General features: G+C 42.7%; 1 protein-coding gene across 8 annotated transcripts in view; it reads right to left on the reverse strand.

Annotated features, from left to right (window-relative positions):
* The window catches only part of PAX2 (paired box 2), an 82776-nt gene that overhangs the window by 45656 nt on the left and 17669 nt on the right, over positions 1-19451 (reverse strand). For all 8 annotated transcript variants that reach the window (XM_021547997.2, XM_031505242.2, XM_021547957.2 and 5 more), the window contains exons 4-5: positions 3114-3199; positions 975-1094 (exon numbers count right to left, since the gene is read on the reverse strand). In XM_021547997.2, coding sequence (XP_021403672.1) covers positions 975-1094; positions 3114-3199 — 206 coding nt within the window. The remainder of the gene's footprint in view (positions 1-974; positions 1095-3113; positions 3200-19451) is intronic.

Here is a 19451-nt window from a genome sequence, read left to right on the forward strand (position 1 = left end):
CTTTCTTTTCTCACCACATATCACAGAGAACTCTCATGTTCTCTTGCACTGCACAGCATTGGGATTACAGCACACACAGCACACTGAGACACCTGATCTAAGAGGTCTTTCCATGCAACAAGCAACATAACATACTGAAGTCAGAGCCGAACCCAACAAACAAGTTCACTCCTTACCCTCATTTTTAGAAAAAATCAAATTTAAAAAGACAGAAATAAGGAAAAGTGTTTGAAAGCCACTATAAGAGCACCAAGACCTTACCCACCCCTCCTAACTCAATCTATTTAGACGTGAGACTCCAGCTTTTGATTAATTTCAGAATCTTTGCCTGAATACTTCACAGCAAGTAGGAAGCAAAAGAAGATAGCTTAATACTATTTCATTACAACCTTAGTGAAAGGTTTAGAAATAATCTTAGGATCACAGTACTCAGAAGACCTTTCTGCTTTCAGACTGTTGCAAGCATGACAGTTCTGCTGTGGTAGATGCTACTCATTGAAAACTGGGCCCTTGTGATCACTGGGTAATGTAGCTCATGGCACATCACAGGGCAGGAACTTGTTTGCAAGGGGAATGAAAGACAACTCCCACATTGCTGGTGCTTCTCCAGGATGGCATTTTGTTTGAAATCAAGTGAGTCAGGGAAACCATGTTTACCCATAGTTCAAGTCTGGGCACCTGCTGGCACCTGGGGAGTTCAGTTCCAGCCGTTTCCAGCAGTGAATGAACTTGGGATCAGCTCCAGCAATGGAGACGGCTCTCTGCCTGCTGAGCAGATGTCTGGAGACGCAGCCTGTCATGAAAGGCCTCAGAAGAAGAGCATTCCAAGCCAGCAGGGCAGTGGCGGGGAACTGGTCTCTGTTGCTAAAACTGATCTAGCCCCTGGAGCAGCTGCAAACCTTGGCCTGAAATTGGAGCCTGTACATGGGGACAAAGAATATAAAAGGGAGGATGAGCTTCTCCCCTCCCCCTACCTTCATCACGTTTCCTCTTCTCGCCATTCGACCGAGGAATCCCCAGGATCCCGTTAATGGAGTAAGAGCCCACTGGATCATTGGAGGCACTGGAGACAGGAGGGGATGCTGTGCTGGGCACTGGACAAAAGGAAAGGGAAAAAGGGCCATCAGGAGAGCAGCACAGCATGCAGGGATCCCTAGCTGAAAGCTATGCATGCCACCAATCTAATAGGAAAGCCTGGGCACTAAACAGATTCCCAGTCCCTCATGCTGAAGGACTTACTCTACTGTATCCCAGCAAAGCTGCATCCCAGCTTTGCTTGTCCGCTTCTATACTGTAGATTCACAGCCTTCCAAAACAGGGCCCTTCATAACAAGTAAGGGTATTCCATCAAGAAACTAAATGTTGTTACATTCCAGTTCAGAGCAGGCTTTCAAGGAAATCGAGTGAAATGCTGCATAGGCCATATTCTCTAGTGACTTCATACTCCATCCATATTTTACTAGATCATTCCTCTCCGCATTTTTTCACCAGGAGTGCATATGCTCTGTCCTAGGCAGACTAACCTCTTACATGCCCACCTGAAACACTTAGTGAAAAATTAGCTTCTTAACATAGGCTAGAAGCACTTCAGTTCTGGCCTATTAAATTCAGTTCCCTACTGGAATGACTGGGTGATACATGCTACCACCCAGATTAGTGAAAATCTAGTGCCTTCCTTTTGTATTGACCAATATCAATAGGCAAAATGCTCTGTCCACTTGGCTGTCCAAGATTGCTCATGAGTTTCCAATATATCAAAAGTGACAAGTAATCCAAATTAGAAGCAATCCCTTCATGATAATCAGGCCTTTAGAAAATAGAACAGGTAGACCTATGCATCCAGCAGGCATACCTATGGTGTCCCAGTGTGTCCCAGCAATGGAAAGAATATCCCAGTTCTCTTACAGGCCACTGTTCATCATTCAGCTCATAAAGCACTGACCTGAAGCAATCTTATCCAACAGAAGCATTTCAGGATGGAGCAGAACCTTTCAACACTCTCAAATGTAGACCCACATCCTTAGAACATCCCAGAGCAATGAGACTCCACTAGAAGCACTCACAATCACTATCCCAGCTCAGCCATTGCATTCCCCAGATATTTCACTACTGTTCCAAGAAGGAATCTGCCAGCTCCATCTGTTGTGATTAGTGATTGCCAGTCCAGTGAGCAAGTCCATATTGAAAGGGCATCCAGAAATGCTCTTCCCTATTGACCCATTGTAATCCTTTTGTGTACAGGACATCTACCAGCTCTGTCCCATACAAATGAGCATTTTCCAGTAAATCCTTGTGTAGCAGCAGATTCTCAACAACCAACAGAATCTAAGAAAGTCTTAGGCCACAAATAAGCCACCGTATTTCATAATATCCTGGAATACTGCATGTTTTTCCTGCTTTAGTTTGTCACTATATAAAGCTGTGCTTGCACGAGCACACATATCTAGCCCACAGCCCACAGATTAAAAAGTACCTCATCACACATCTAACACAGTACCTTTAAACAGACTAGGAGGCATTTGGTCACTGTATTACAGCCTCCATCTTCTGTTCACCACAACAAACCAGCAAAACATCGCCCATAGCAAAAAAAAATGCACTTTCTCACTGAAATGCACCCATGGGATACCTGACTGCAGAGCTAAAACAATGAAGAATTTAGTTGTGAGGTAGCTGGAATATCTTACCCATGTTTGTGTATTACTACCATTAAGAAATGGACCACAAAGGGAGAGAAGAAAAATTGATAGGGGAAAAAAAAGAGAGTCAGCGTGAGGACAAGGGAAAAGGTGAAGACTGATGCTTAGACAGGACAGCAGTAAATACTTCTCTATAAGGAGGTGAAGGAGAGAGCATGAACATGAAATGGACATTAAGGTAGAATCACATGGGCAAACCCCTACTTTGGGCTAGTTTCTCTGTGATTCACTTCTCTGCAATGCAACAGGGGAGACAAAGAATAGGAAACTCTGCTTTTCATGGAGGCTTCTTTCTCCCCATCCCTCCTCCCTTTTGCTCTGCTTAGCATCTGCTTGTCAGACTTTGTTCCCTCAACTAAGCTTCATCCCAATTTCCACTTGACCTGTCACCACCCCTCATGCCAGTCTACTTACCAATAGTATGTCCTGGTGCAGTCACACCTGTCCCACTCCCATCTGGTGTTGGGTGAAAAGGTTGCTGAACTTTGGTTCTGATGATCCTAAAAAAGAGTGAAACACATTCAGAACTCAGATGCATCTTCTCTGTGCCTTTGCAGACCCACAGTCCCAGAGATCAAAACCTGAAGGCTCAGTCTGAGCTCTTGGTGCAGCAGAGTGGCTTCATTTGCCTTGTGGTCCTGATTCTACTGCTTTAATAGACCAGCTCTCAGATAATTATCCTACTTCTGCTCTGTCATCTTTATTCCAATCTTGGGTGTTCACTGCATAAGGGTGGTGTTCAGTGAGCAAGCTAGGATCTTCTATGTGCTAACAGCTACATTGTCATTTATGGTCTGATCTGTGAGCATAATCACAGCGCAGTTTTCTCAGCTAATAGAGACATTGCTGAATTTACAAATGGTGTAGCTTTAATTTTATTGTCTGCCTGAAAAATACCCTTCTGACTGACTAAATGCTTTGTACTGTTGGAAGGCTTGCCCAAAGCTCTTGCCCTTCACAAATGAGGTGAGAGCAGAAGGCATCTGTAGGGACTGGTGATGGGATATAGATCACTAAGGAAAAAAGGTCCATCAAACAGGGAAAAAATTGGTGTTTGTCAGGTGGTGAATGATCACAGCATGGGAACTCAAAAAGACATCACAAAGCTTATAATGTAGCTCAGAATGACAATAAACTGAACTGTAATTGTCAATGCTCTGTTTCTTGTTGTGTGAAATCTTTCACTTCTAGGTCACTGGCTTAAATCCAGCTGAGGTCAGTGGTGAAAGAAAATCACTAGTACCTAGTACCTGATGGGCAAGGTCCCTGACTCCTGGCAGATACTGGGTATCTGTGAGTTGGGAGCAGTGGTTCCACCAAGGAAGTCAGGAAATAAGCCATGACCTGTGAAGGCCATGGAAACCAACTTCCTTTCTGAGATTAGAACAAGCCTTTCCTCTCTTCAGCCACTCCAGTTGGGGTGTAGGCTGCAGATTCTCTTCAGCCTGAGCTTCTGGAACTCTTGGCCCTGCATTATATTAGCTTTATTTTCTACCCATAAATCTCTCCAGAAAGTGAAAGCAAATGGAAGATTCTTCCTACCCACTTGAGAGCTTCCCTTAAAAAATTCTTCTAAAGAATAAGCTGGAAAAACTTCAAAGAGCAGATGTGTGGCTAGTGGGTGCTATGGCATGGATAGAGATAGGCAGAGACATTGTGAGGGCAATTTTTTAAAACTACTACTTCTGAGAGTGAAGCCTTCTTAGGAAAAGAAAGAGAGCATCTCACCTTAGCATGTTAGAAAACTCTGCTACAAGCTTGATGAAGCCTGACCAGTAGCTGGAGTGCCTGGGACATAGCTGGAGACAGAGAATGTCAAGGTTCTAGCTGAGGATGGAGATCCTGATCCTCACTCCATATAGATCAGTGCTACCAGATGCCCTAATCTATAGCTGCTGAGAACCTATACAAAAAGTTTCTGAAGGCCTCAGGGCCAGATTCTGAGGTCATATGATTTGTACTAGGTGAAGAGCTGATCTGAAAAGTGTGCTACAGCGAATAATGTAACTTTTTTTCTTCTTTTCTGTTTTTTTTTTTTTCTTTCTTCCCCTCTTGTCTCACATTCCCCCCTAAAACCCCCTGAAGTGCCACTCTGGTTCTGTGAGTTTATTGATTTCCCCCAGTCCTGAGAAACAGAAAAAGGGGATGGGGTGCAGGCAAAGGGATGGAAATAGAAAGCTATAAATTATTTGTGACAGGAAAGCAATAGTGCCAGAGTGCTGAGCACAAGTCCCGTGTCACTATTAGATTCCTTTTAGCCTGATGACACTGTAAAAGAGGTTAAGTGTCTGATGGAATCGTACACCTTGGGGGCAGGGGCAGTCCAGGAGCAGAACAAGCCACAGAGAGCGGGTATATCAATTCTCCACGCCAATAATATTCCCCTCATTGATCGCAACACAAAGTTCAAAAATCTCATTATAGCTAGGCAGTCCTGGAACTTTTTTAAAATCAATAGAGTGATATAATATATGTATACTTTGTATAAATGTTTCTATCCATCTATCTATCCATCTATCCAAAATCTGCCTGAGGGTGTCTAAGTTAACCTACACATTATACTGTGTTATGTTCTATTGTAGTGTAGCATAGTGAATGGATTAGAAGATTTCCCCTGCAGCCTTAGATGACATATTATAAAACGTCCTGTTAGCACTGAGGTGACATCAGACAGTTCCATTCATACTGAGATATGACATCAGATTTACCATTTGCGCTGGGAGATGGCAGACAGCTCAGCTTCTACTGAGGGGAACCATAAGATGAGTCTAATTATATCGAGATGGCAGATCAGGCTGTGCTGAATCATGCTGCATGAAAATTGCAAAGTTTCAAAAACCCATTTAGAGTAAAAACAGCCTGTGAAACGCTGCAGGTATAAAATGCCTGTCCATAATATTCCAAAACCAAGGCAGGGGATGAAGAGGAAGGTTCAATTTCCTTTCCTATTCAGTTTGAGGCCTCTTGAATGAGAACACCAGTTAGTGCCAGTTGTGACTGTGTTTACTGAGATGTGTCCATTAGAAACTGGAATGAGACTCACCAGCTCATTGCACCAAGTAGCTGTCAGCTGGTAATGATTTTCGGTCACTACCAAGCAGGGCCAGATTTCTGCTGGTGACCCAGAGGTGAAAGGCTCTGTTCAGAAACATTCCCTTCCTAAGAATGAAACCGGTTTTATGTCAAAAGAAAGTGTCCGGAAACTGTGAGCAGAGGGGAGCAGTTCTGGTTGTGCTGCCTCCAGTGGCTTGGGTCAAATAACTTTTGGCATCAAATGCACAGTGAACCTAATGAGGTATCTGGTAGAACATATTTTCTATGGCTAAAAGAAGAGGCAGGTCTTGAAAAGACTCTCCCCAGCAGTGTTCCTTTGCCCTAAAGTCATGACTCAAGTCCAGTGTTTTAAGGCAAGAGGGGAAATTTCAGGATTCTAATGCTCAGTACAGAACATGGCAGTGCATCCCCCTGGGTCGATTCACTTAGGGACAGTGATGACAGCAGAATAGCTAGGCAGCACTGCTGCTGCTTTGAGAGGCTTCAAGTGAGTCTGTACTACAAAAGACCACCTAATGAAACAGCAGATGAAAGATGAAAAGAGCTGGCCTGGCCCTGCAGCAACAAATGCAGCACAATAATGCTGTCTTTAAACTTCAGTGTTGCTGAAAGCTTCTCACCCTTACCAGGGATTGAAATACGCTCTAAGCCAGCTCTGCTGCCTCAAATCTAGGATTTCTGGATTACTGCTGTATAGGAGGTCACAAAGCCTCGATCACCTCTTGCTGTCTTTGATGGGTTGTTTTCGCCTTCAGACACAGGAGAAAGACAAGTTTTGCAGATTACATCCTCAGCCCTTCTCAAAAGCAGAAGGGACACAAGTCCCGGCATATCAGTTAGCAATGCTGATTTCTTGAGATAAATGCCAATATTTTCAAACATCTTTTTCCAAGAGAAATTGACCCTTTGGACTAAATTCATGCCTGCTCTAATTCCATCAAAATCAGTGACTCCAATAATAGCATTTGTATTTACTCAGGAACATAAACTAGTACTTACTGTAAATTTGCATTTTTCATTTTCCTGTGGGAGATTTTTGTACAAGTTGACTACTTTGAGTTTTGGATAATAGAAACAGATTTAATACATAACCTGCTGAAGTTTCAGCAACAGGACATTTACAGATTTTTGATTGCAGTAAAGCAACTGAACTTCATTTCACTATCTGAATTTAATATGCAATATTATGTTAAGTGATGGCATATAATGTCATTACAGTAAATAGTATCATACTGTGAATTATACATCCATCCTGGAATTCATCAGTTGCTGTAGTTGGCTTGTAGTAACTTCTTCTAAACTTAAAATTACATACAGCACCAGCTGAAACCAACTGCTTATTTCCAAATGTCTCTGACTTTCTTAAATGTTCAACATTAGATCGTTAATTTCTAATGTTTGATTTTTATTTCATTATTTTTGTCACTTTTAATGGAATTCCTTTTCCTGATTCTGAATACAGATGGACAGACAAAAATCTCCTCTTTCTAGTACTACAATTTTAACAAGCTCAAATCAAGAGATGTAACAAGAAATATTAGAAGTTCAAATTAGCTAAGCCACAATGCTTTCTGAGAAGAACTTTCACTCCTTGTAAATAAGCAAGTATAAAATCACTTCTAAAATTGTCCAGAAATTACTTGCTAAAAGAACATAGAAAAGATCACAGAAAACTCATCTTGCTTCTCTGACATTTCTATCCAAACTCTCTTATAGCCTAACATGCTCTATGTTTTTTTCTCTCTTACTATGGCTGGCAGTGTTTTGACAGTATCTCAAATAAAAAAATCATACTAGGGCTGATCAGAGGGAGATAAGGTAGGTCTGAATAATCTGGAGTCACAATCTAGCAATTCTCTTAATCCTGGAAGAACAGAATGAAGTTGAACTGAAGGAAAGATTGTGTGTCCTGCTGCTTCAAGAAGACCCTGACAGATTTCAGAAACCTTGGGTATCCTCACTTTGATCAGATTCCTTTGTTGTGGATTATTTTTGAGAGTGGAAGGATACACTCAGCAGAGCACCAAACTCCTTGTAATTGTTTTGGAATATTCGTATTTTAAATGCTCCATATTAGAAGCACATTACAAGACCCCAGGGTGTGCATTACTGGGCAATTAAAGCGGTTCTTGGAAGGCTAACACTGTGAAGCTTCAGCCTGTTCTGTGCGCTGTGTCCAGGGGAGGCTGTGATGGCCAAGGCACACACACCCTGCTGTGCCGCGCCGCTTCATTAGTGCGGGCTGAGCCGCGGCGCACGGGGCAGGGCTGGGGGAGAGAAGCGGAGCCTTCTCTGCTTCGGATGGCTTCCTACAGCAGGGCTTGTGACCATCCCAGTGGTGCTGGCAACGAGGGACAACGTGGGATGAGAAGAGGCAGGTTTTGGGGTCTTTGGTGAAAGCCCCCTTGGAGCCAACAATATCCCCCCTGCAGATTGGTGCTGCAGAGGCATAAAGAACTCTGAATGTGGCTTCCGTGCAAACAGGAGACACTCTTATGTTTCTGTGCATAGGTTGAAACACAGCTGAATTCACGGTTGAGCAAAAGAAGGGGGAAGGGAAATCTTGTTTGCCCAAAGTTCAAAATGGAAAGCAAGCTTTGTAACATGGTGAGGAAAAACAGCCAAGGGATTTGGGGGTGAAGGAAAGGAAATAGAAAGTCTGATAGTTAGAGCCTAATCCGATTTAGGGAAGGGCTTCAGTTCTTGCTCTGTCATGGACCTCTCTCATCAAGAGTTTGGACAAATGGCATTTCTCTCTGTGCTCTGTTTCCTGCCTGAAGTGTGAAGATAGGAGCATTGCCGTGCCACCTGGGGCACAGTGAGGACAGCTGGAAGGAGGAGTGAAGGGCTCAGACTCTCTAATAAACGGGGGCCAAGTGAGTGCTTCAGCGAGCTGTAGCACAGTATTGGCTTCGTTCTCCTGCTTGAAGCAGAAGTGACATGTACCCTGCTGACAGTGGTGTATGTGAAGAGAAATGGGCAAAGGCAACAGAAATTGTATTTCAGCTGCACAGGCTTTGGTGGTGGTGTTTTAATTTGCAACAGCAGATGTAATTTGGAAGATCAGAGCTGCAGTTGCTACATAAAAGCCAACCAATAATTTCTCATAGGAATTAAGGTGGGAGCAGTAGAAGCTACTGCTCTCAAAATCTACTGCAACACTTAGAACCTTCAGAAAAACAGCTGACATTGGCAGGAGCAGCTTCCTTGCTAGCTGGCCTGGGGCTCTGGCACTCCCTGCCAAGACAGCAGAATGCCTTCAAACCCTGCCATATTCAGGGGCCACAAGCAATTTCCACACATTCAAACTTCTTTCTATAGTGAAAATTGCATTTCCTTCTCCCTACCTTTTGGAGAAGGAGAGAGAAGACGAGTGATCATGTACTATGTTAGCATATAAGTGTGAGTATGATAGATTATTTAGATTGATTAGATTGATGGTCCTATAAGGTACATGAAAAGGGATTATCTGTTTTCCCAAAGCTTCCAAATAGATGAGAGGTCAAAATGGAGATGCCTTACATATCTCAAAACACAATCTCAGCCCTCTCTAACGAGAATTGACTCTGTATATGCTGTTAATCTGTGTAGGTCCATCAATTTCACTGAGGCTAGACTGACATCATGCCTGCAGACATGGGGAGAAAAGTATCACTTTTTGCCAGGTTAGCCTGCTCACTAAAAACACAAGAGAAAGCCCAATCCTGCCCATTTCTCTCACTGCATTTCTTGACTGCACTCTAAGAAGACATACAATTCACAGCATCGGTTTTACTATCTGAAGGGCTTAGAGTGGAGCAAGGATTTTTTGTTGTTTTAAATCAGTGACCCATGATGACACCATATGGTTTTATTTCATTTAATTTGAGCAGAGCATTAACGTTCAGCTTCTAGCAGATCTCTACCCATTCCAGTTCTGCTGTGCTACATGGTACAAGTGCAGACATAGGGAAGAGGGGCAGGAGGAAAGAAAGGAGAAGATGTCTGCCTTCTGAGAGTAGATGTGCCAGGCAGGAGGCTAGCCTGCCACCTCCTTTTGCTGAGCAATAATATGCAACTTCATGCCCCTGGTACTGATGATTGACAGTGGTCAGCCTCATGTGTATAGAATGACCTCCTGACATGGGTTGCTGCATGAGGCTGTAAGAACCATTTGCCCACCTGGAAAAAACTTGTGTATTTGCTGTGTTATGTAAAGCTGTGGCTATGGAGCCATCAAGACCCAGGCTGGCTGGCTTAAAGGTGGCTAAAGTATGTCTACACAAGCTGCACTCAAGCAGTGACTGCAGGATAGACATGTGCTCAGGCAAGTGTTTCTACTTTGACTATACTCAGTTCATGACTGGAAGGCTTTCTTCCAGAAATTCATTAAAATTCAAACATTTAGAAGATATCATACAGATACCAAAATATTGTAAGCAAACTTGATCCTGAGTTTTTGACATCCTGGTTTTAAGGTGAATTAATGAAATCTTAAATGACAAAAAGAGTACTAGTGGTCTTGGACATAGAAACACAGACCTGGGAGAAACCACCTGAGTCATCGAGTCCAAATTTTAATACCATAGGCAACCATGGAGCAGACATTTAATTCAGATCATCCATCAAAGTATCCATCAAAGCAGCTACAGATCTACCTTTCCCCCTCAACAAATTCATAATCTCTGCAACAGAAGACCAAAAGCTGTAAAATTTACAAGCCACAGGAAGAGAACAGGAGAAAAACATCACTAGTAGCTAAAGTGCCTTTCCCTAGCAAGACATTTCTGCCATGAAAAGGCACAGAAATATTTGACCTCTTAGGAACTAAGAATTGTTTTCTGGTTACATCTACTCTGCAGTGATGTGTAGTTCAGAGTGTCATCTTCTGTTACCTCTAGACTGGCCAGCTTGAGTCCTGCCAGCAGTGTTGCTGCAGCAGCATGGAGCTGGCATGGGGCACAGCCCCACGAGCTGCCAGCACACGGTGGCTGCCACCAGCACGGGCTGGAGCTGTCAGAACAGCGGCTGAGCCAGCGGGGGAGTTAAGAGACCTACAGAAACACACGGTCTTGCCAAGGTTAAATATCTTAATCTGGAGTAAGGGAACTTTTAATTGAAAGCTTTGCTTTGAGCCCATTTCCAGTTATTAAAATTCAGGAGTCTGTGCTGAATTCCTTGTGGACATTCATTTTGATTAACAGAAGACATGTGTGTACTAGGAAGGGAGTCTTGAACTGGGAGGAATCAGATAAACGTAGATAACATTCTCATCCCTCTTGCAAGTTATGCCATACCTGGCATTTTGTGTAAAACCTCAGATCTTGAAGATAAACAATTAGTTCAGCTTTCATTTAATACCAAGGTATTTCTGGCTTTCATAACTGCAAGGACCGGGTGGAAGTGGAACCTGGCTGACTCCCAAGGGGCCAGAACTGGAGGCAAAGGGAAAAAAAAAATCTTATTTACAGCATTGGAAATTTTATGCCAGTCTCTTCATTTTGGAGGGCACTGACTCAGGACTTTTTAACTTTTGGTTTTGGCAGCATTGTGTATTAGCTGTGTATTATCTCTGTATCCTGCAGAGTGCTGCACTGCAGTAAGTGCTTGCATGTGTTGGATAAGTAAATATTTCCCTTTACAGGGATGTCATTTTGTGTACCTCCCTTACACTCCTCAGAACTGGGAAAAATTTTCACAGTGAACCCTTTACCATTAGAAGATTTTTCCCAAAATAAAAAAAAACTGCTGAGGATGTGTCTATTAAATCTAATGTTATTTTTACCTCAGCTTGTAAAGAAATCAACAAAATTTTAAGAAAAATAGAAATATTATTAGATAGGAAAAATTGTTGGTTTTCCCTTTAAAATTTCTTTTTTCAAGTGAATTGGTGACTATGCTAAAAATAAAAATAATATGTTTAGATTTTATTGAAAAAGCAGGTTCAAACTACATTGAAATGTAGAATTTTAATAAAATTCTGCTTCAAGAACACATAAAAATATTCACAGAGAACCAGAATATTTCCCTTCCTGTTCTGGTCCTTGTTATTCTTGGTGTCATTTAATCCTTGTTTCATCATGACACCCAAAGCAGTTAAGCATGAGCAAGCACTTCAAGGTGTGGGTGCTACATAGACTCCTAGCATCAAGTTGGTGTCTGTCTCTGCAGAAGATTGTCTAGGTTCCATATTTACAGGACAAAGCCAGTTTTATGTAGTGAAAAGATAAATCTGCAACCAGTCTGTTTGGCTCATGTAAGTCACTGTCAGGTCAAGTGTTTAGAGCTGTATGTTTATGTGTCCATATTGTGTTGGCAAATGCATTCGCATTTGTTTCTTGGTATGTTTTAATTCCCCACATGGCCAGCATTCCTGTTTATCTTAAACTGTAGGTCTGCATTTATAACTGTGGCTACATGGAGTTAGATATTTGGGTCACATATTAAATATTCAGACCCCATGAAGAATTAGTAAATCTTTTTCCAAACATTCCAAGTTTTAACAGAATTTTATGGGAAAATATTAAAAAGTGTGGTTTGTAACCATCATCAGCTATCTATACATTTTTGTACAGCAGACACTTATTACAAATAATAAGTCACAATCACCTAGCACTAGTCTTTAACAAGGCTATAATATCTATGATGTAATAGCTAACGTATCTGAATACCGATCCATAATTTATGTGGAACCTTCCTGCATTATAAGGCCCATACCTGTGTGTACATTTGCATAATTGTGTAAATTTGTGAATGCAGAACTGCTCTATTCTTAAAAAAAACATATCTGGCTTCTATCTGATTAACTGCAGAACTGTGGTGTTTGTGAGCCTTCACCAACCTATTATATCCATCCTTTTCTCTTAGAGCTGCAGTGGCTAGTGGAGTACCCTGAGCCTCTGGGTCTCCTTTTTCTGGCTCCTGGTCCACAGGAGTTAGCAGATTAAGGGTTTATCTACATAAGGATCTGTAAAATAATTTGAATTAGCTGAATGTGTGAAATTAAAGTGGTCTAGTTAAACTGCATTATACCTCTGACTCCCCTGTTTAGAATTAAGGCAGCTTTAATTTAGTTTAGCTTAATTCACTTTGGAAATGAAGTGAACTTAATTCAATTTAGGACACTCAAATTTTGAATGAGCACCTGAACAATGTTTTAATGCTTTTAACCAATGTAGTTGCAAAGTTAATTCAGATTAATTTTCTTGTTTGCCCCTGTGTAAACAAGCCTGTTTTCTAGTCCCTCTCAATGAAACCATCTCAGCTGAGACTCCTTCAACAACTCCGAATTGACAACCAGCCTCCCAAGAGGAGCAGTTTAAATGATCCTCCCACATGCACAAGTGTTTCCTTATCCCTACATCCCCATGCAGGCAACTTTTCTCCCAGTGAGCTTTAGTGATCTCTAAGACTGATTTGTCTAGAGCTTGACTTGCTGAACCAGGCTCTAGCTGGGGTAAACACAGAAGAGATGCAGCAATTGCTTAGCACTACCTGAAGACCTGAGTTATAAAAATTGAAGTATTCGAATTATTCAATCAGTTCAGGATTTTGTAGTGGAATACAATATTGTAAATTATGATCTATTATTTCTGAAAATCATTATATTCTAGAGAAATTTAGTGATTTTATTCAGTTCCATGATTTCAAAACATGGTCCCCTTAGTCTGAATTAAGTACTAGTTCACCTAATGAGTCAGAATGCCCCCAGCTGTAAATCCGCATGTATTTAATTTTTTAATCTAACTTAAGTTCAACAAGATCAGATTCAATCAGGATTCATAGGCAAAGGAATACAGGGGGACATAGGCACTGGTATTTAAAAACCTACACTCCCTTAACATTATTTTTTTTTAATGTATTGTATTCTAAGAAGACAGGAGGTAGCATAAGGTGAACCAAAGATTGTATCATGTCATTTTTAAAAGGCAGTTGCAAAATCAATCATGAACAAAATAAGCTTAGAAGTAAGACAGAAGCATATTTTAATGCAAGAATATTAATATTTTTAGAGCATCATTATGGAAATTTCAACATTTTCATTGTCTTCCTTAATTTTAAAACACACTGCGTATTTGGGCAAAAGATACCTTAGGAAGGAAATTCTGTCAAGTATCTTTATCACAATACAAAAAAACCCTTAAAAAATTGCCTTTTGGAAAATCTCATCTCAGCAGCTGCCCTAAGATTTTGCTAAAAAGTCAACCATAAAAAAAAAAAAAAACAAAAACCACACACCAAAAACAAACAAACAAACAAAAACAAAGACATCAAAGAAAGCCACTTAAATGTCCCAAGCCATCCAGTACTGATTAGATGGTTAGGCAATATTTTGTGCCTGATTTTATGGAGTTATTGCTTATGAATAGTGTTATTTGATGGCTACAGCAGTCTCAGATCTTTGAGTGGTAGAAAATTAGCATGGTTTCACTGAAGCAGCCACAGTATAATGCAATAAGGAGACAGTCCTATATATTAATATGCTTGTGCAGTATGCATTTGAGTGTATGTGGGCATCCACTTGGAGGATGCCCCGTAAGTAAAACCTAGGCTTGCAGAGGCAGTGACTTTCCTTGTGGCTGTGCTGCCCTGCAGGGCTGTACTGCTGTATCAGTGTGTGCATGGTGTGCTCGTGGGTTTGTGCACACAGGCCATTGCAGGTCTGTCTGTCTGTCTGTCTGTCTGTCTGTCTGCTGGTGAGCTCCCACTTGTGTGTGTGATCTGGCTCTGCTGCTTTCTGAACGTCCATGAGCTTAGAGAAAGCATGTACGTATTTGTATCTGTGTGCATCTATCTGCTCATGGAGGGGCTTGCATGGTGTCTGTAGATCTGTTTCTTCGTGTGGTTTGTGTGTCCCCCCTGTGAGATTGGTGCCTTCTTGAGGCCTGAGCTCGGTCACTGTGAGTGCTCTCATTCTCCTAAAAGGCACCATCATTCAGGTGCAAAAAATCAAACTGAGCACCAGGAGACCTGGATCCCTGTTGATGAACTCTGTGAGTAAGCAGTCTTTTAATTTGCTCAGAGTCTTTTAATCATGCCTCAGTTTCCCCTCCCAGCCTTTTTTTAAACTGGGACTGTGGACACACACTCCCAGGTAATATATGGCCATAATATAATTCCCTGTGTGAATGACTCTATCTGGTTCTGTCAAGATACTGAGTCCTGAGAGGACCTTCTGATGTTATGCCACTGCCTCCCAGTAACATTCATCCCTGCATGTACCTGCCTTTGTGTGTTCGTGTTTGGGGTGTCCATCTGTGTACTTTGTGGCTGGCTATTTGTAGTTTTTATCTCCCCCATGTACAAACAGAGCAGGGGAAGATGGAAAGGAAGGAGTTATTAAATTCCAAGCGGATATGCAATAAATCCCATTGATTTTACAAACTCCAGCTTGTCTTCAATCTCTTTCCATTCTTTATCCTGGGGGCATTGCAACAAAACCCTATTTTAAATACCTTTTCTTTCCCTTCCCCCTTCCCCCTCCTCTCACTCCCAAAAAAGTGTCAATATTTTATTTGGATTTTTAACTCCGCTCCATAACAGTTGTTTGACCTCCTGACTCATGTGAGTCACATAAATTCTGGGACTTTATTCAGGAGCCATGTTCCTTCTATTGAATAAGCAATTTGGGAGGGTGAATTAATGACTTGTGCTGTTGCTGGAAAGTCCCTGAAGAAATATTAAAATTGCTTGCAGACCGAATCAATACTCACTGAACACCCAGCATGAGGACCTGGGCTTTTTAATGGCTACAAGCAGCAGCACTGGGTAGAGGAAGGGGAATTCCTGTACACACAACACACGCAGGCACACACAACCAACAGCAGCCTTCCCCCAGCCTTGCTGGCTGTTTCAATAACAGCACATTCTTGTGCATGCAACCTGCTACAAGCTGCTGCCTGCTGTGCCAGGGAAAGGACTTACAGTGTGCTTCTCCCATCTCCCTCCCAAGAAGATCATGCAGGATTTGCAAAAGCTGGCTGTTTGGGCTGTGTGTTAAAGCTTGGGTTAGCTTGATCTGGCACAATCTGCAAGGCACAAGGAGGATTGGTTATTTGTGGCATTATGAGCCTGTTCTATGTGTCACTTTGCTTTTTTCCCCTCTGAAGAGGAAAGACACAATTGCTGTGTTAGTTCTGGGGGTGCTGCTGTGGTTTGGGAAGGGGATTTGGCTGTGTTGCAGTGGCACGTCTGGGAGATGGTTCTGTGACTTTGGGTGCTGAACAGTATTTTGATCTGTCCACAGTGTGAATTTGTTTTGTTTGTAATTTTCTGTAGGATTTCCTTTCTTATAATGGCTTGTGTTTTGGTGAGGCTTGAATGTCATGCACCCCTTCTTGTGTTAAGAGTGCCTGCATGATGCTTTTGGTCATTGAGAGGTGTCACTTCATTAGATCAGTCTATTTCAAGGCTTTGGGTGCAATCCTGAATGGTTCTGAGTGCCCTGGGAGTCCACCAGCCTCACTAGGACATGAATGTGCTCAGTTGTACTGCTCAACAAGGCTTTTTACTATTTGCTGCTCACTAGACTGACAACGGCCAGATTTTGCCCATACCCTAAGACCCCCTCTGGCAAGGGTGGGTTTTGTTACCAGAGTTTGCAAGTCTCCCTTGAGAATGTGGCCCCATGGTTTGGTGTTTTGCCCTGTGGTCGTGAATGGCTGTTTTGTATTCGCTTGTTGGGCGGCTGTTATTGTGTATTAACACCAGGCTGGGTGTGCTTTGTATGTCTGCATGTCTGTCTCATTGATTCCATCAGTATTATTTTGTAATCGTGTGATTGAGTTAGTGTGCATTTCAGGGCTCCTGTGTATTGAATAATGATGTCAGGGATTGGGTTGTTTGACTGGGTAATGGCCTCTTTTCAGTGTTGTAAGTGAATGTGTCCTTCTCCTGTTTCCCTGTCTCGGCTGGGGCAGGATCATTTACACTAGGTGATTCCTTAAGATGCTCACATGCACTAAAAGAATATCCCTTTGGCTCACGAGCTCTCCCTGCCTGTAGGGCATGCCAAAGGTACATCTCTCGTGTGTGTGGCACGTGGGGTGCCATGTCTGGCTGGTTCTCTGCTGCGTGCTTCAAGGTGTGTGTGTCTTCTGGTGTACTCAGGGATTTTGCTAAGATCTTTCAGTTATGTTTTTGGATCAGGTTTTTCACAATTACATGCAAGACAATTCTGTGCAGTTTCAAATAGATTTGACTGAGTCTGTGAAAGGATCTATAAACTATTACATGTCTTCAGTGAAGTGCACGCTTGCCTTTGCAAGGATCTTCTTGTATGACTTTCTACATTAGTGCATAGAAGGGCATCTGTGTCAGTTAACAGATGCCTCTGATCTGTGTGTGACTGACTAGCAATGTTCCCAAGCCTGAACTGACCTGGGTGTCTCATATATGTAAGAAAGAATGGGATTCTGTGTCAGCAGCATTTAGCACTAAAGATATGTGTTAGAAAATTTTAAACGTACAATGAATCTCTGGGTTTGTGCAATGGCTTCTGACTTGTGTGGGTATTGTGCAGTAATGCTTTAAGACAGTGTGGCCACATTTGGTCCCTTGGAAATGAACAAGAGAGTTCAGTTATTTTTCAGCTGATGATTATGTGTCATTGCTGCATGAATTTATTTGCTCTGCGCAGGCAATGTGTTTGGCATTGGGCCTGTTCTGTCCTTACTCAGCCATCAGGATTTAGCCCAGCAGCAGTCACATCCAGATAAAGTCTATAAAAAAGGCTGTGAAAGATCCAGAAAACTTCCAGAGAGAGTTTTCACTTGTACCCTCTCATCAGAATATCTCATCAGGGAAAGATCTGTGACCTCTCTCAGTCAGGCCATCTATATGGCTGGGATTTGGCAAACAAATGAATTTAGCTTATATTTTTCTGTGAGGATGCTAACAGGTAACTCCTTACTCATCCTTGCATTAGCTCAAGCCTTGTTACTTCCCTTGCTCCCTTGTTTGTGCTCTCACACTCTTTTCCCCACTTTCTCCTCCATATTCTGGCCTGAATTTGACCTTGAACAAATTACAGGATCCTTAGCCACTGCTTTACCAGATCCCACCCCTCACACTGGGGTAGCAGCATCAGGGTAATAGGAAGAAGGGAAAAAAATGAGGGAGTGAGGAAGGGAGAGAGGGAGGGAAAGAGGGAGAGAGACCTGTTTGAAAAATAATTGGAGGCTGTTAAACAGAGGAGCCCAGCATATCACTCTAGTAATGGAAATAAATTCCATTGTATTTGCATTTTAATTTTCCACATAAACAAAGGCCCAGAGTGAGCTGGCTTCGCCAGAATCACCGGCCAGAATTTAATTAGAAATGAAAAGTTTATAGGGTCCTCTTTAATGCGATTAATGCACAGTTAACATTTATCACATACATATGCTGGAATCGCCTTTTTTAAGCAACCACCGGCCATGAAATGAATTTCTTTTCAACTTTTTTAGCATGCGTGAGGAAGGCTGTCTCTGGTGAGGCGGTCCAGTGAGCACACTCCTGACAGCTTGGTAAACTGCAGCCCACAGAGGCTTAGTAGCCCCCATCCTCACTGAGGAAAGTTCAAGGTGGCTTAGAGGGAAGCATGGTCTAGTGGTTAAAGCCTGAGGTTGGGAGTCAGGGGATCTGAGTTGTATTCCCAACTCTGCCACATGCTCACTGCATGACTGACTTGCTCTCAGCGTCTGTTTCTCTGGGTGTTAAAAATAAAAGAGAAATCAGCTGGAAGAAGATATCTCAGCCCTAGACCCCTCTGTGTCTCAGTCTCTCCAGCAACTTGCCCAGCCCTGTTGTATGGGATCTGGATTGTATCCTGTACTGTGCTGACCTCTCAGCTCATCTCCCTGTGCCTGAGCATTCCTATGCCAGCTGCAGGGACAGGGGAACATCCACGGAGCTTGCCTGATGTGAGAGGCTGGGCCTCCTGGAGGGTCTCCTTTACAGTGCCCCAGCTGCCTGCACATTCATATGCATCTCACATGGGCACGAGTTCCTATGGATCTCACACTGCTTCTGTGAGATACGCATCCTCCTGCCAAAGAGCATGAGTCAGGAGTGGAACAAGCTCTGCCTTTGAGGTGTGGGAGCCCGGCAGCCCTGCCACGAGGACCTGTATTCACTGCTGAGACAGCCTTGTGTTTCTTAAAGCGATCCCAAACATGCCAGTTTGGTCCAAAAAACTACTAAGAACAGCTTGTGAGATACTGGGTCCGTCAAGCCTGAACTTCAAATACTAATATAAACTTACTTGGGGCAGATACCAGCCCTCTTTGTGGAAGGGGTAATTATGCCTCAGTTACCCTGAGAGCCTGAGAGTTTGCCTGTGAGTGCTTATAAAAAGCTTGAGCTTGTCTGGGCATGGATGCTAGGGAAAGCAAGTCTAAATCAAGAAAAATTATCAATATCCTTTCATTGCAGAGCACAATGAGATAAGAGGCCAAAGGTGAACACCTCCCCTGTTAATCTGTGCCCTTGCCAGATCCAGAAGGGTATCAGACTTGTCACCTCCCTGTCTCCTCATGAGTCCCCGAGGAAACCATTGTCCCTTCCTTATGCCCCCTTGCCTGCTCTGGCTGTGTGGCAGATGAGCTACAGCCCCACTCTACTCCTGCACTTCCTTTCCAGTCCTGCAGACAAGCAGAGTAAATAAACCAGGCCCATGGACACAGAGTGTTAGCCTGTTAGGGACACAGCAGGGGAAGGAGGAACATGAAACCTCTATTG

This window comes from Lonchura striata, chromosome 7 (genome assembly GCF_046129695.1).
Source record: "Lonchura striata isolate bLonStr1 chromosome 7, bLonStr1.mat, whole genome shotgun sequence".
In the NCBI taxonomy this organism is placed as follows: Eukaryota; Metazoa; Chordata; class Aves; order Passeriformes; family Estrildidae; genus Lonchura; species Lonchura striata.